Source organism: Brachycentrus maculatus, unplaced genomic scaffold, assembly GCF_059751285.1.
Source record: "Brachycentrus maculatus isolate JH-2025_06_01 unplaced genomic scaffold, ASM5975128v1 h1tg000028l, whole genome shotgun sequence".
NCBI lineage: Eukaryota > Metazoa > Arthropoda > Insecta > Trichoptera > Brachycentridae > Brachycentrus > Brachycentrus maculatus.
The window spans coordinates 766,796-782,500 of record NW_028280782.1 but is presented as its reverse complement, the minus strand read 5'-3'; the positions used below and the strand labels follow the sequence as shown (position 1 = coordinate 782,500).

Genomic DNA, 15,705 nt, shown 5'->3' with positions numbered 1-15,705 from the left:
GTAGACCCCTGGGGGTCGATATAGACCACTTTGGGAATCACTGGTTTAGATCTTTACAGAATTCTTTAATATCTATTCAGGATGGACGTTTCTGATTACATTATATAATTTTCCATAGGTCATCCATTAGAAGGTGGATACCGTAATAAATTTCTTAGATTTACGACCGTTTTACAAATAATGTAATATTGCATGATATTTTCACAGCGAGATGTCTTACTATAAAAAATTGTAATATAATAAAAAAAACAAATTTTGCAGAACGTGCTTATACCAAAATTTTTCTTTTTTTCAATATTATCTACATAAGGAAATAAAAATTTAAATGCTAGTTTGTTCAAAATTTATCTTAAATCATTAAAATTTATTTGGTGATTGCCTTGAAATTTTGACACAACGTTGCACCTGTGACATGTGTTTTTATTTGTGGGAGGAAAAAAAAAAAGTTTTTTTTAATTAATTTTTTTTCCACGATGGCAGCGCCAACTGTTGAACGCAATAGTGACACTAACATTTAAATATTTTTTTTTATGTTAGTTTGTTCAAAATCTTAAATCTCTTAATACTACTAAACTAAAACTATGCACCTGTGAGAGGTGTTTTTATCTGTGACAGGAAAAATATGTTTTTACAAATAACTCTAACATAACGGCAGCGCTATCTGTTGAGCATAAACAGTAACACAAGCAAAAATTGACATTGCTCATGGCGGACAGCCTGTTTCTTGATATTTGGTAAAAAAAATTGGATACACACAAGCTGTGAAATTAAACATATCAGAAATGCGTTCTTTATCTAGTATCTTTCATTTCCATTAAACTAGATTGAGTCACAGTAACGCATGGCCGGGTACAATTATTATCCATGTTCTAATATACATAATATATATTTATATCTAAAGAGAAAATTATCACTATTTTTTTCATGTTTAACGTTTTTATTTATATTTACGAGTATTTATGAGGACAACTAGAATTAAAATGTTTTTGCAAGCGACCTGAATTCTCATTAGTATACTTTTATAAATGTAATTTTTTTTTTAAAAATTAAAGAATTTTCATATACATATATATGGTAATGTATATTTTGTGAAGATATAATTAGGACAGGGATCGGCAACCGTTTGCACCAAAAGAGACAAATATGAGTAGCAAAACGTTTTATTATTTTTGAAGGGCCAATTTTTAATTTCCTATAATTTGATTGAATTTTTAAAACAACCTTCAAGTATTTTTTAGATAACAGATTTTTAATCAGATGTATTTTTATATTGAACCAAACAGATTTTTAAAAGTATCTCTGTTACTCGAAAAATATTTAAAGTTAAGGTACGTTTTAACATTCAACGATTTCTGTATTTTACTATGAATTTTTAATTTACTAAGTAAAGAATAGAGAATACACACAGTGAATTCTGTATTCTTTTCATTCAGTAGAATATAAACAGTAAAGTTTTCATTTATTAGAATATATAGAGTAAACTTTACTGTATATATTCAGTAGAATATACACAGTAAGGTATATGTTAAAAGTTCTAATTTTTTTCATTCGCAAAATAGCTTAAAAATTTATGATCAAATATTCTGTAAAAAATGTCATATAGAATTTGACAAAGAAGAGCCTTACAAATAACTTGAATCGTTAGACGTTACCGACCCCTGAGTTAGGATGATAACATTTATTGTTTTGAAATAATCCATAATTTATATTTTTGACGACATATAATTGGCTTTAATTGTTTTGTTAACTATCATGTATAATAGATTTATATTATCCACTGACACTTCGTGATGGAATTGCATTTTTAATATATTATTAGATTAAAACCAATATTTTTAGCTTTTCCACTTTTTTTATTTGACCAGCGACCGGGTTTCGTCGTTACCGAAATCATCAGACTGGTGGGAGGCTATAAAAATTGTTATGTTATATATAAAACAAGGCAGGAGTTGATAACCATGATTTGATATAATTTTATTGAGAAATTAATTTAATTTGAGTGAATTTAAGTATTGTATGATATTAAAAAAAATTATTTTATTTTTTTATATTTTTTTAAATATCATACTATACTTAAATTCACTCAAATTAAATTAATTTCTCAATAAAATTATATCAAATCATGGTTATCAACTCCTGCCTTGTTTTATATATAACATAACAATTTGTATAGCCTCCCACCAGTCTGATGATGTCGGTAACGACGAAACCCGGTCGCTGGTCAAATAAAAAAAGTGGAAAAGCTAAAAATATTTGTTTTAATCTAATAATATATTATCATGTATATGTAGCTGTTGGTTTTCCAAAAAAAAAAATATATATATTTAAACTCACCTGTGGCTGGAATCCATTCTCATCAGCTACATATGTGAGAGCGATTCTAGTCCCATCTGGCGCCGTATAAGAGAACTGTCCTTGAGCGAATTGCGCTTCTTCGTCGCCCTTTCCAGGATTCTTCAGGTATCCAGACTCTTCGGCGGTTATATCGTTCCCAGTTTCATACCTGGAATATAACATAAATTTTATAAAATGAATTAACTTTGTTTTCACCGCTTTTTTTATTAAAACAATTTAACCTACCGGTTTCGACAAGAGTCATGTCATCATCAGGGTTTATTTTATTTCAAAACATTAAAATACTCTCAAAACACACTCCGTAAAAATCCTAAAAATGTAAGGATTTTTACGGAGTTTGTGGAAGTTTTTGGTGAGAGTATTTTAATGTTTTTGTATTAAAATAAACCTTGATGATGACAAGGTTCTTGTTGAAACCGGTAGGTTAAATTGTATTACTTAAAAAAGTGGTGAAAACAAAGTTAATTAATTGTTTAAAGTTTATAAATGTGCCACAAAGTATCTGCGGAAAACTTTCAAGAAATTATAGGAAAAATGTTTGTCTCAATCGTAAGGTAAAAAATCCAGTGTCTGTTCTTTTAACCCATATCCGCACCCAATGGCGCATAGGGCACTGCATCGCATAGAAGCAGTGTTATCTTGATCGTTAAATGCACGAAGGAAAGGTGATCAGCCTTCCGCTTCAGATACCAGTCCAGGGTCATATTATATAAATATTAGACTGAAAAATCACTAATATTTATTTTGACCCTCTTGGGAATCACACCCGGGACCTCCAGCATGGTAGCCTAGCGTGCTGACCATTACACTACGGAGGTCAGTTAATAAATAATAATGAATTGTTGATAATTAACTGATCAAATATGTAGAAATGACTTGAAAAAAATAGCTTCTCTTTCCTTAAAATATTTGTGAACTAAATTATTTTAAAATCTCAACACAGATGAAGAAGTATATGGTATTCACAGGGCTTGTGATCTGTCATAGGCTGGTTTTAGTAATCACTTAACATACGTGTAACATTCACCAATTCTACCCATGATTGACAACCACACTACTCAAATCATTGGAGCTTCTATATGTATTGTTTAAATTCGAAACATTGCGCTTGAATTCACTAGAATTTCACTTGAGACATCTATGGTGAGATTGAGTGAAGCTTTTTACTAAGCACAAACTTTTTCATTCGCAAGTATGTTCCGAATCCTGGATTACATTAACACACTTGAGAAACGCTAAAAAATATCCATTTATTTATATTTTTTATTTTTAAGCTTATAATTTGACCTGTAAATTTATTTACAACATTTTTTAGTTATCCAAATACTTGTTCACAAATCTGGATTATCTCCAACAAGGAATTATTTTTTGACATCTCAACATAGATGAAGAAGAATATGAAAGTCTGGGCATTTACTTATATAACTAAAATAACTCCTGACATGTTATCCTATCCTTTGATCCTAACACTCAAAACGTTGTAAATGAAGAATAATAAATTGACCTTCCGCGCTTGCAAATACACAAGTTAATAATACAAACAAAACGACCTTCTCTGCGACCCTTCGTCCTGCCAGGGGTCAAAGCTGAGAGACATAATTTATTGTGACAACCTTTAACAAAGCCAAATAAAGTTCCTTACGCCCACTTGTAGCTGCCATCGAAATTCACTCCTTCGTTTTCGTACTTAAGGATGGGAATCGCGTCCTGTTTTTGTGCCTCGACATAAATCACCAGAGCCGCGAATACCAAGGAAGCCGACTGCAAAAAAATAAAAAAATAAAAAAAAACATATCTAAACCTTTTCTTGACCACAATACAAAACAACAAAAAAATATTAGATATACTCGTATTATGTATGGGAGAAAAAATATGATATTCGTTGGATTTACCCATATCGCTCACTCCTTTCAAGAACGTCATAAATCAAAAAACTTGATTTTTCAGGAGAATGTTTTTAAGTTTATAAATAAAATACATTGTATTTAAAATAAATATGAAGCTAATTATCGAACTTTTTATTGTGCAACAGATCTTTTTATGTAAAACCTTAAGGTTTTTTCTCCATTTGAAAAATATTAAGTATATTAAAAAATATAATTAAACAATACGTTTTCTTCAGAATGCAAAAACAACACTTTCTGCCCTGTAGCGGGTAAATATTACGTAAAAAATATGCCGCTTTTACTGGGATATAGTACATTTTCTGGGCATTCCGAAAACATGCACAACTGAAAATTGTCGCTTTTTGATTTATGACGTTCATGAAAGGAGTGAGCGAAATGTGGAAGAAAACTACAAGGTTGTTATTTTATTTTATAAATGATTTCAGTTCCATCAAGAAATGTTAGTACATAACTTGAAAGTTACACCTGTATACGGTGATCACTTAGTCTAGCCTGTGAAAGATTGCAAGCCCTCAATATTTCCATATTCTTGTTCATTTATGTTGAGATGTCAATATTCTTCAAACCCTTTTTCGCACCCCAATGGTGCATAGGGCACTGCATCATATAAACGCAACGTTACTTTGATCGTTAACACATGAAGGGAAGGTGATCAACCCCCCGCTGCAGGTACCAGTGCAGGGTAATATTGAATAAAGATTAAAGTGAAAAAAATAGTTTTATTCATTCGACCCTCCCCCTGGGAATCGAACCCGGAACCTCCAGAACGGTAGCCGAGCGTGCTGACCATTACACTATGGCGGATGTCAATATAGGATATTATTTAAAAAAAAACACTTGTATAAAGTATGTGGTATATATACCACTTAATGAGTTTTTTCATTACACATGACTAGTTTCGAAAACTACAGATGTTTTATATATATGAACCAATTTAGAAACCTTGTTCATGAATCACTAGAACTTCACTAGAGACATCTATTGGTGAGATGTAAAGAAGCTTTTTATTAAGCAGAAACTCTTATATTGGTATGTGAGATCCGAATCCTGGATTATAATCACACACATCAGAAACGCCAGAAAATACCATTTTCATTTTTATTATTAAGCTTATAATTTGACCAGATAATTTATTTACAACATTTTGAGTGTGTCCAAATACTTGTTCACAAAATCTGGATTATCTCCAATTACAGGAGTTATTTCCATATTATTTTTTGACATCTCATCAAAGATGAAGAAGAATATGGAAGTCTGAAATATGAATTTGAGTAGTGTGGTTGTCAATAATGGGTAGAATTTGTGAATGTTACACGTGTGTAAAGTGATCACTTAAACCAGCCTATGACGGTCGTAAGCCCCGTAAATGCCCAGACTTCCATATTCTTCTTCATCTTTGATGAGATGTCAAAAAATAATATGAAAATAACTCCTGTAATTGGAGATAATCCAGATTTTGTGAACAAGTATTTGGACACACTCAAAATGTTGTAAATAAATTATCTGGTCAAATTATAAGCTTAATAATAAAAATGAAAATGGTATTTTCTGGCGTTTCTCATGTGTGTGATTATAATCCAGGATTCGGATCTCACATACTAATAAGAGTTTCTGCTTAATAAAAAGCTTCTTTACATCTCACCAACAGATGTTTTCATCTAGAGGTGAAAAGTAAAACTAATGTAGTAATATGTTTTTCTATTTGAATCGTGTTATAAAATAAAAACTGCAATATACCAGTATCTTGGTTTCGTCGTTGTTGACATCATCAGACTGGTTGGAGGCTAGTCAAAATTATTTGTTGTAATCACAACAAACCATGATTTCAAATAATTTTCCCTTCAAAATAATTTTTAATTGAGTGAATTCCATGAAATATCGCTCACTCCTTTCAAGAACGTCATAAATAAAAAAAAATGATTTTTCACAAGAACGTTTTTAAAGTTTCAAAATATAATGCAATGCATTAAAAATAATTATCAAGCCACTTATTGAACTTTTCACCGTGGAACAGATCTTTTTATATAAAACCTGAAGGTTTTTTCTCCATTTGAAAAATGTTAAGAATATTTTTAAAAAAATAATTAAATAATACATTTTCTTCAAAATGCAAAACAACACTCTCTGCCTTATAGGAGGTAAATGTTAAGTTAAAAATATGCCTCTTTTGCTAGGTTATAGAACATTTTCTGGGCATTCCGAAAACATGCACAACTGAAAATTGACGATTTTTGATTTATGACGTTCTGGAAAGGAGTGAGCGATTCATTATTTTTTTATTAAATTTACTTAATTAAAATATTTTTTTATTATAAAATAACAATTTAATCAAATAATAATTTAAAAGAGTATGTATTTAAATTAAATTGTTTTAATTATTACCAGTTTCATTTTTGCACAGGTCTAAATCAAATTCATAAGAGATAAACGCCCGGTACTGTTTTGTGGAAACTATCAGACTATTGAATGGATCAGTATGTATCTTGAGAGTATGAACAAGTGAACGAACTATTGGAATGAAATTACTTGCATTCGGTCGTATCTTGGAGCATTTATACTGACTGCAGACCCTTTGATCCTATGTTTTCTATACAATTGTCCCCTCCAGTATAACTCTTGTTCGCGTGACATTAGGATTGCAATTAAAGTACGTAATATTTACCAATATACTTGCTTTATATTAGTATCTGCAGTTATGTTAAAATAGAATTGAAATATTCCCCATCAAATAATGAAGATTTAAAAAATATTTATGTAAAAACATGGAATTGGCAAGAGAATAAGTGCAGAGTGAATGCAGTTAAAATTCAGTTTCTTAGAAGTATGTATGTGCGAGTATTATGTAAAAAACATGTATGACATAATAATAAAACCCTTGTCCGCACCCCAATGGTGCATAGGGCACTGCTTCATATAAACGCAGTGTTATCTTGATCGTTTACACATGAAGGAAAGGTGATCAGCCCTCCGCTTCAGGTACCAGTCCGGGGTTATATTGAATAAATATTACGGTGAAAGAATCACTTATATTGAATTGACCCCCTGGAAATCGAACCCGGACCTCCAGAACGGTAGCCGAGCGTGCTGACCATTACACTACGGAGGCGGACAATGTATGACAAAAAATAAAAAATGTGGACATCTCAATATGCAATAGATGAAGAAGAATATGAAAGTCTGGATATTTACAGGGCTGAATAAGTGATCACTTTACACACGTGTAACATTCACCTTTTTACCCATGATTGACAACCACACTACACAAGTTGTGAAGGTCATAACTATAGTGATCAATCTCACGACACTGTATATATGAGTTCACAACGGCCATCTATATTCTATTGAGAAAGCTTGTACTTAGCAAATTCACTTTTATTTGTATGCTAGATACTTTATCTGATAAATAGATAGTATGGGTAAGAAAGAAAGATCAAAAAACGAGAGTCATTAAATTCACAACATTTTGAGTATGTCCAAATCCATGTTTATAAATCTGGGTTTCTTTTTTAGGATTTATTTTTATATTGAAAACTCAACGGAGAGATTTTGGAACAGGTAGATGATTTCGTGTATTTGGGGAGTATGTTTTCTAGGGATGGAAAGATTGATAAAGACATAGAAAGGAGAGTGAATGCTGGGAACAATGTGAATGGTGCACTGAAAGCAGTTATAGCAAACAAAATCAGCGGAAGCTAAACTGGCAGTGCACAACGGAGTCCTGGTTCCAACTCTAATGTATGGAAGTGAAACATGGAGTTGGCAAAAGAAGGATGAAAGTAGACTGAATGCAGTCGAAATGCGATCTCTCAGAAGAATGTGCGACAAAACGATGTATGATAGATGTGCGAATAGTGAAATAAGGAAGGAATGCAAAGCTGAGATAAGCATTATCGATAAAATTAAGAAAGGTGTGTTGAGATGGTTTGGACATGTAGAAAGAATGAGTGAGGAAAGAACGGTAAAACAAATTTATGAGGCGAATGTTAGTGGGAAAAGAAGCAGAGGAAGACCGAGAAAAACATGGCACGATCAGGTATGCCAAATACTTGAAAGTGGTCAGGTTAGGAGTCGTAACAATCGGCGGTTATGTATGAGGAGATGCATGAACGTGGAAAAGGCGAAGAATGTTTGCAAGGACAGAGTGGTGTGGCGCTCTATTCTCTCTGCCTACCGCTGCGGGGAAGCGGCGTGATGGTTAGTTAGTTAGTTAGTTAGTTTGAAATCTCAATAGAAATGAGGAAAACTATGAATGTCTGGGAGGTATTACTACGCCCCACGTATTAGAGACTTTTCAATGATTTATAAAAGTATTTTTTAATTGGAGATCTTGAAAATTTAAATAAATCATATTTAAGTATTTCCTCAATTTCGGCCGGTAATCGACGACTATAAAATGGATATTGACAGGCGTATTGCAAAAATTTGAGCGGATAACCTTAACGAGATATGCCCTTTCACCTCACCTGTTATCCTCATCTCTGTAATTGTGTGTTGAATGCATTAACCCTCTCCTACGTGAAGCCCTGATACGAGGTCTTAAAATTATCTAAAATTGGCTAATTATTCTCAACATAGATGAAGAAGAATGAAGAAGTCTAGGCATTTGTCAAAAGTAATATAAAAATATATAACTCCTATAATTGAAGATAATCCAGATTTGTGAACAAGTATTTTTACACACTCAAAATGTTTTAAAATTGGCCAAAATTAAAAGTGCCTCTTAGCTGTTAAAAAAGTACTTATGTTGCAAATTTATTGACAAATTACGTTAAAGGTGTATTCTCGAAAAAAAAATTAGTACGCGACGGGCTGCTTGAGAAGCCACATGTGTATTTCACGTCTATTTTTTAAATTTATTACATATATACCGAAATATTTTTTTTAAATATTCAAGGTGGCGCAAAAGTTGTGACCCGATGTTTTTTGGCTGTGATTTTTTTTATAGATGACAAATTTGAGTTCTGTTTTTGGATTGAGTTTATTTGATGTCTTAATTTTTTGCCATTAAGTTGAAAAAATAATATCGGCCAATTGGTCATCGGTAGAATTGATGACAATAAGAACCCGATTTATGGTATTTTCCATCAATATTACCAGAATTTGCGGCGATAGGTTCTTGCATTAAGCCATAAAAAATTAGCCGGAGAACGTTTATGTGCCATCTTGTATATTGACACAATTTTTTTTTTGTGTCTTTACATTTCATTAACTCCTTTCATTTCAACACCATATATTTTTTGTATTTCGAAGAAAAACTTATTATTTCAATACAAAAAACAGTGTTTAAAGCAAAAAAATCTTTTGTGTGAAATGTTACCTGGGTTTAAAGATAATCACATAGCAGGTCATCGTTTATCTTATTAAAAAATCTCCCTACTTGTGATGTACAAAGATTTATAGGATATCCTATTCATACAATCTTAAAAAATAATAGTTAATATGTATAGAAAATAATAATTTAATTAGGTTGATCCCTAAAAACAATAGAAAATACAAAATTTTAATACAATAGTTTATTTTATTTTTTCCTAAAGTTTATTATTATTGTCAATTCGTTTGTTATTTTCAAGCGTGTATCTCTATCTCATTTTATATGTTATATTTATTTTTATTACAATGTATTTTGTTTGTAAAAGCTAAAATCTCGTAAACGTGTGGAGGCTTAAAATATACGATAGATACAATATAATAGATTCAATATTTTAAATCAATCAAGATTACAAACATTGCAAATGTTTTTCGAATGAGTTTATATATAATGGAAGCAGGTTGTACAACGTATTGCATAAAAATCAAAGCTCTTTTGATCAAATGAAACTTTTATAAATTCAACACTAGATTTTTTTTAAACTTTTTTTAAACATCTTCAAGAGGGTTAAGTCATATGTACTAACTAAAAATGGGAAGGTATTTTCAGTACGTAGCTCACAGCGAGACATCGTGTAACAGTTCCCATAGTATTTAATGCGAATTTGTCTACGGATAGCGGCTCGCCTCTGGGGCTATGGATGCCACTTCGACAGAAGACAATATCAGATGTCCTCCCTTAATCAGTTCAGAGAATAATGAAATCGCTCCCAAAGAGCAGAGCCAGTCTGCTCAGGTTACAGTCTGTGATTTGTAAAGGTCGTAGGATGTAAGGATGACTCTGCGCCAGTGGTTCTTAACCGGTGCTCCGCGGAGCACAGGTGCTCCTCGAGCTTGTTGCAAGTGCTTCGCAAAATTGTGAAAACACAAATTTAATATTGTCTAATTTACTGTGCGATTTAAGTTGCAAATATATTATTAATATTATTTTTATTATCTTCTTCATCTTCGATGAGATGTCAAAAAATAATATGAAAGAAAACTCGTGTAGTTGGAGATAATCCAGATTTTGTGAACAAGTATTTGGATAAACTCAAAATGTGCAAATATAATGGCTAGATGGCAGCACGGCTGTCCAAACTCAAAACACAGTAAGGGACATTTTTGTAGTACTTTTTTGTTGTTGTGTGCGCTCACCTCACCACAGCGGTCAAGATATCTTTGATTCTGTATTATCATACTTAGAACAATTGTGGAAGTCCTCACCAAAAAGTTACATTTCCGATATTGCACAAAAAATTATTTAAATGACAATATGTTCTGTTTACTGTAATCTATCGAGATCTTAATTAAAGTTGCGACAAAACGTGACCAATCCTGTGTTACACCAATATGAAATCATTCAGTCGGACAAAAACATATTAATTTTACAAGCTAGAATTCCTGAGTACTAAAAATCATTTATAATGGACATGTAACGTTTTGGTGAGGACATTCATATTTACTGTGCGATTCAAGTTGCAAATTGAAGTTGTGTGCATACGTATCTTTGATAGTATCATACTTAGAACAATTGACTGTGAGTTATATCATTGAATATTATTCATTGAATGGATTTGTGACCCTTGATTTGTGTTGGCTTAGTAATTTGGATGAAGAAATGATAGTAGTTATATCAAGTATAAGATCTAATATCGCTAAAATTCGTTAAAGCCGACAAGCTCAGGTGTCGCATTAAATATCTTTGCCGCAAAAAGTTTCATTGGATAAAATATATTTTTATGTATTTTTTAATCACTGTTCGTTTTAACTTGTCTGTCATAAAATAATCAGTATTATTTTTAATTAAAGTTATCTTCGTATGCTTTTGGATCTTTAGTTTTGGAGAACCTCGAATTTTCCTTATGAACAAAAGTGCTCCCTGACTTTAAAAAGGTTCAGAGCCACTGATCTTCACAAATGCCTTTGCCTTGCCTAGAAATCTGAATCATCGTGAACTTTCGCACGGAGTGAACGAAGGATTCATATTAATTGGTATAAGTAATGCTGGTGGAATAAAACATAATAAATGTATATACATTTCCAATAATTGTATTGTAACATTCTGACATCTCAACATAGGTGAAGAAGTATTATTTATTGACTTGGCATTAAATTTGTGGAATGACATGTTGATTATTAAAACACTTTAAGTGGTTCAAATATTCACTTCTTCATAAATCTGGATTATCTCCAATTAGGAGTTATTTTTCATAATATTTTTTGACATCTGAAAATAGGTGAAAAATATGGAAGTCTAGGCATTTACGAGGCTTTTGACCGTCATAGGCTGGTTCAAATGATCACTTTACACACGTGTAACATTCACCAATTCTTCACAATTGACAACCATCCTACCCATTTTTTAAAATTACCTAGCGTCCAAGTGACTCTGAAATCTAGCTACGGCTTATGCAACACCGCTTATCATGACCCTACTTAGGCTTCAACTTTTTAAGTTTCATAGGCTATGCCTACTCGTGAGTGGAATTACTTTTTATGTTTAAAGTTACTATAATTTCATGTAATTCATGAGTGAAAATTCTAGGCAAAAACACTCGCTACCATCCTACCCCAATTCTTGGAAGTTCTATATATATTGTTCAAATTTGAAACGTATTGCTTGAATTTACTAGAATTCCACTAGAGACATCTGTGGTGAATTAAATATATATTTCTCATTAATACATATTTATTGGAATATACATTACCAATAAATATATGATACAAGAATATACATTACCCATATACGTATTGGAATGTACATTACCAATAAATGTATTGTAATATACATTACCAATATAAACATATCACTCACTCCTTTCAAGAACGTCATAAATCAAAAAACTTGATTTTTCAGGAGAACGTTTTTAATGTTTAAAAATATAACACAATGTATTAAAAATAAATATCAAGCCACTTATTGAACTTTTTACTGTACAACACATCTTTTTAGGTAAAACCTGAAGGTTTTTTCTCCATTTGAAAAATATTTAGTATATTTCAAAATATAATTAATCAATACGTTTGCTTCAAAATGCAAAAACAATATTTTCTGCCCTGTAGCGGGTAAATATTCAGTTAAAAATATGCCTCTTTTGCTGGGATATAGTACATTTTCTGGGCATTCCAAAAACATGCACAACTCAAAATTGACGATTTTTGATTTATGACGTTCTTGAAAGGAGTGAGCGATATATTCATGCCATGAGATTTCTCATAGAACTAAAAATTAAAGATGCTAGAATTATGTACATCTGTTACACAATCGTCACAATTAATTTATGTCATACATTACGATATTGTAAATTTGATAATTTACATAAATGCTCTAAAATTTCGTGTGAAAATGACACAAGCTAGATTGAACGTGTATCATATAATGCAAAATTAATATGCAATTTGAACTCCATCAAAAGTGTAATACGATCTACTGAATACATACCATTGAACCGTTTCTCCGCAAGGGTTGACAGAGAAGATAGAACACCACCCACTCTGACTTTTAAAATACTCTTCGCCTTTTCCTCATTTATGGATCTCCTGGCAAATACCCAATGCCAATTATTCCCATTCCTGAATTTTTATTTTGAAGTATTTGATTTACTGTATCATGCTGAATTTTCATCAGTTTTTTTTTTCCATTTCTATTTCTAACTATACTTGCTTCATATACATATTTGTTTGACCTCACTTATTCATTGACCTCAACACACTTAATTTACTTTTGTTATCCTTGCACTCATTCCTTGTTTCCAAATTTAAACATCTATCATACATAGTTTTGCCACACATTCGATTGAGCGATCGCATTTAGGCTGAATTTAGTCTGTTTCCGCGACGGCTGTTTTGCAGTCGGTATCGTCCAAATTACGCTACGGTGCCAGTCTGTTTCAAAATTTACCATTCAATATTTCACTCCTAAATTTATATTTATCTATTTCAAAAACCATAACTTTGGATTTGCCGACAATCCCCAGAAATTCTATATATGTTTCAAGTTTTTATATTAAAATAATATACTTTTGAGTTTATTTATGAAAACACGCCAAGTTTTGAGAACTACAAATGTTCTCATGAATAGCTGAAAATACAAAATAGTCGTGTTAACTCAAAAAGTGGTCTTATCCAAGCGTTTTTTATTTTTTTTATTTAAATCATCATGTTGTTCCACAAAAGCCATTAAAAATCAATAAATAATAAAAAATTTCAACATAAAAAATGCTTTTAAAAGTGTATGTTACTTACTTAACATTTTTTATTATATCGTACATTAAGGCGCAGTATATTTTATTACTTGAAACACATATATTTTAAAGATATGTCGCCTTTTAACGTTTTGTTTTGATTCTTGCAAAATATTCAGAATTAAAAATAGCACTCTACTACTCAATCGTCATTATAATCAAATTTGCATTAAAAAATATTAATTTGTCATATCGGAATTGCGTTTATAAGTATGATGGCATCGATGTGAAATCATTACCGACGTCGTAAATGATTCAATGTCATTACATAAATGCATGTGGAAAAAAACGTTTATAATTTCGACAATCAAAAATCACAAACACATGTGGTATTTTACTTATTTATTTTTTTACAAAAATGTTAATAAAATTAGTATACAACCACTCACCGAGATTTTTACGTCTACTGGTTTCGAGACGTACCCGTCTCTTCGTCAGGACAATCACTAACACAGCATGCAAACAATACTACCCTTCACCACCATAGCACCATTTACACACTCAAAACTACACAAAATGAAATGACGAAGAGACGGGTACGTCTCGAAACCGGTAGACGTAAAAATCTCGGTGAGTGGTTATATACTAATTTTATTAACATTTTTGTAAAAAAATAAATAAGTAAAAATGACTAACCACAAAGTAAATGCTTTAAATATTAATTATATTGAGAATACATGTGGTATTGTTTATAAATATATGTAGAAAATTTTAAGAAAAAACGGTATTTACCAAGTAAAAATTAAATTTAAAAATGAATATATATAACCTAAAAGTGACGGCTGATTCAAATAATGCATTAGGGTAATGTCGTTAGTTTTTTGTCTTTTTGACGGTATATTTATTATTTGCCCTACTGTTTATTTATTGATAGTTAAAATGTAACTTTGTTTTAAAATCACTATAAATATTGTCCGCCTCCGTGGTGTAATGGTCAGCGTGTTTAGCTACCGTGCTGGAGGTCCCGGGTTCGATTCCCAGGGGGGGAGGTGAAAATAAATATTAGTGATTTAACACTGTAATATTTATTTAATATTACCCTGGACTGGTTCCTGAAGCGCAAGAGTGATCACCTTGCCTTCATGTAAGTAATGATCAAGATAACACTGCGTCAATTTGATGCAGTGCCCTATGCACCATTAGGTGCGGATAAGGGTTATAAATAAATAAATAAATATTTTAATATAACTCAATTATAATGTCTACCGGTTTCGAAGATAACCGCTTCTTTATGAAGACTGATTAATACTAAAACACTATCTACTTAACAAAACTCAAAATATTTTGACGGTTAGGCAAAGGAGCTTGGGTAGATCTCAAGTGGCTTTATTTTTTTTGTGTTGATTGACAGCCACAGTCAATTTTGGATTTTATTAAGTAGATAGTGTTTTAGTATTAATCAGTCTTGATAAAGAAGCGGTTTGCTTCGAAACCGGTAGACATTATAATTAATTTATAATAAAATATTTTTAGTGATTTTAAAATGGAAAATCACAAAAAAATTCACCTGACTTCTCTGATACCCATGTAATTTATTATAAAAATATATTCGCGTTTGTATGGAAGATGAATACCATTTATATGTTTTACAGATATGTTTATATGTATGCTAAGAACGCAGATTGCAAAACAAAGATGCCATTAGGTGCGTTTAGAGTCTGTGTTTTAATGGATTCATTTGTATCGAAAGATGGCCATATTTGGAAAAGTCAGACGATTACATATTAGCGATCCATTATATTTACAGATGATTGCATTGTTTAATATTTGTAGGAATGTATACATACCTTTAAAAATATATTATACTGATGTCAAATTATGAAAAATGCTTTATTTTTTATGTAATACAA

General features: G+C 31.3%; 1 protein-coding gene across 1 annotated transcript in view; it reads right to left on the bottom strand.

Moving 5' to 3' along the window:
• The window catches only part of LOC148312965 (endocuticle structural glycoprotein ABD-4-like), a 16,687-nt gene extending 9,920 nt beyond the window's left edge, over window positions 1-6,767 (bottom strand). Inside the window, exons 1-3 of the mRNA XM_088270895.1 lie at window positions 6,645-6,767; window positions 3,998-4,116; window positions 2,335-2,503 (exon numbers count right to left, since the gene is read on the bottom strand). Of these exons, the coding sequence (XP_088127021.1) occupies window positions 2,335-2,503; window positions 3,998-4,116; window positions 6,645-6,653 (297 nt within the window). The 5' untranslated portion in view covers window positions 6,654-6,767. The remainder of the gene's footprint in view (window positions 1-2,334; window positions 2,504-3,997; window positions 4,117-6,644) is intronic.
• Window positions 6,768-15,705: the final 8,938 nt, after the last annotated feature.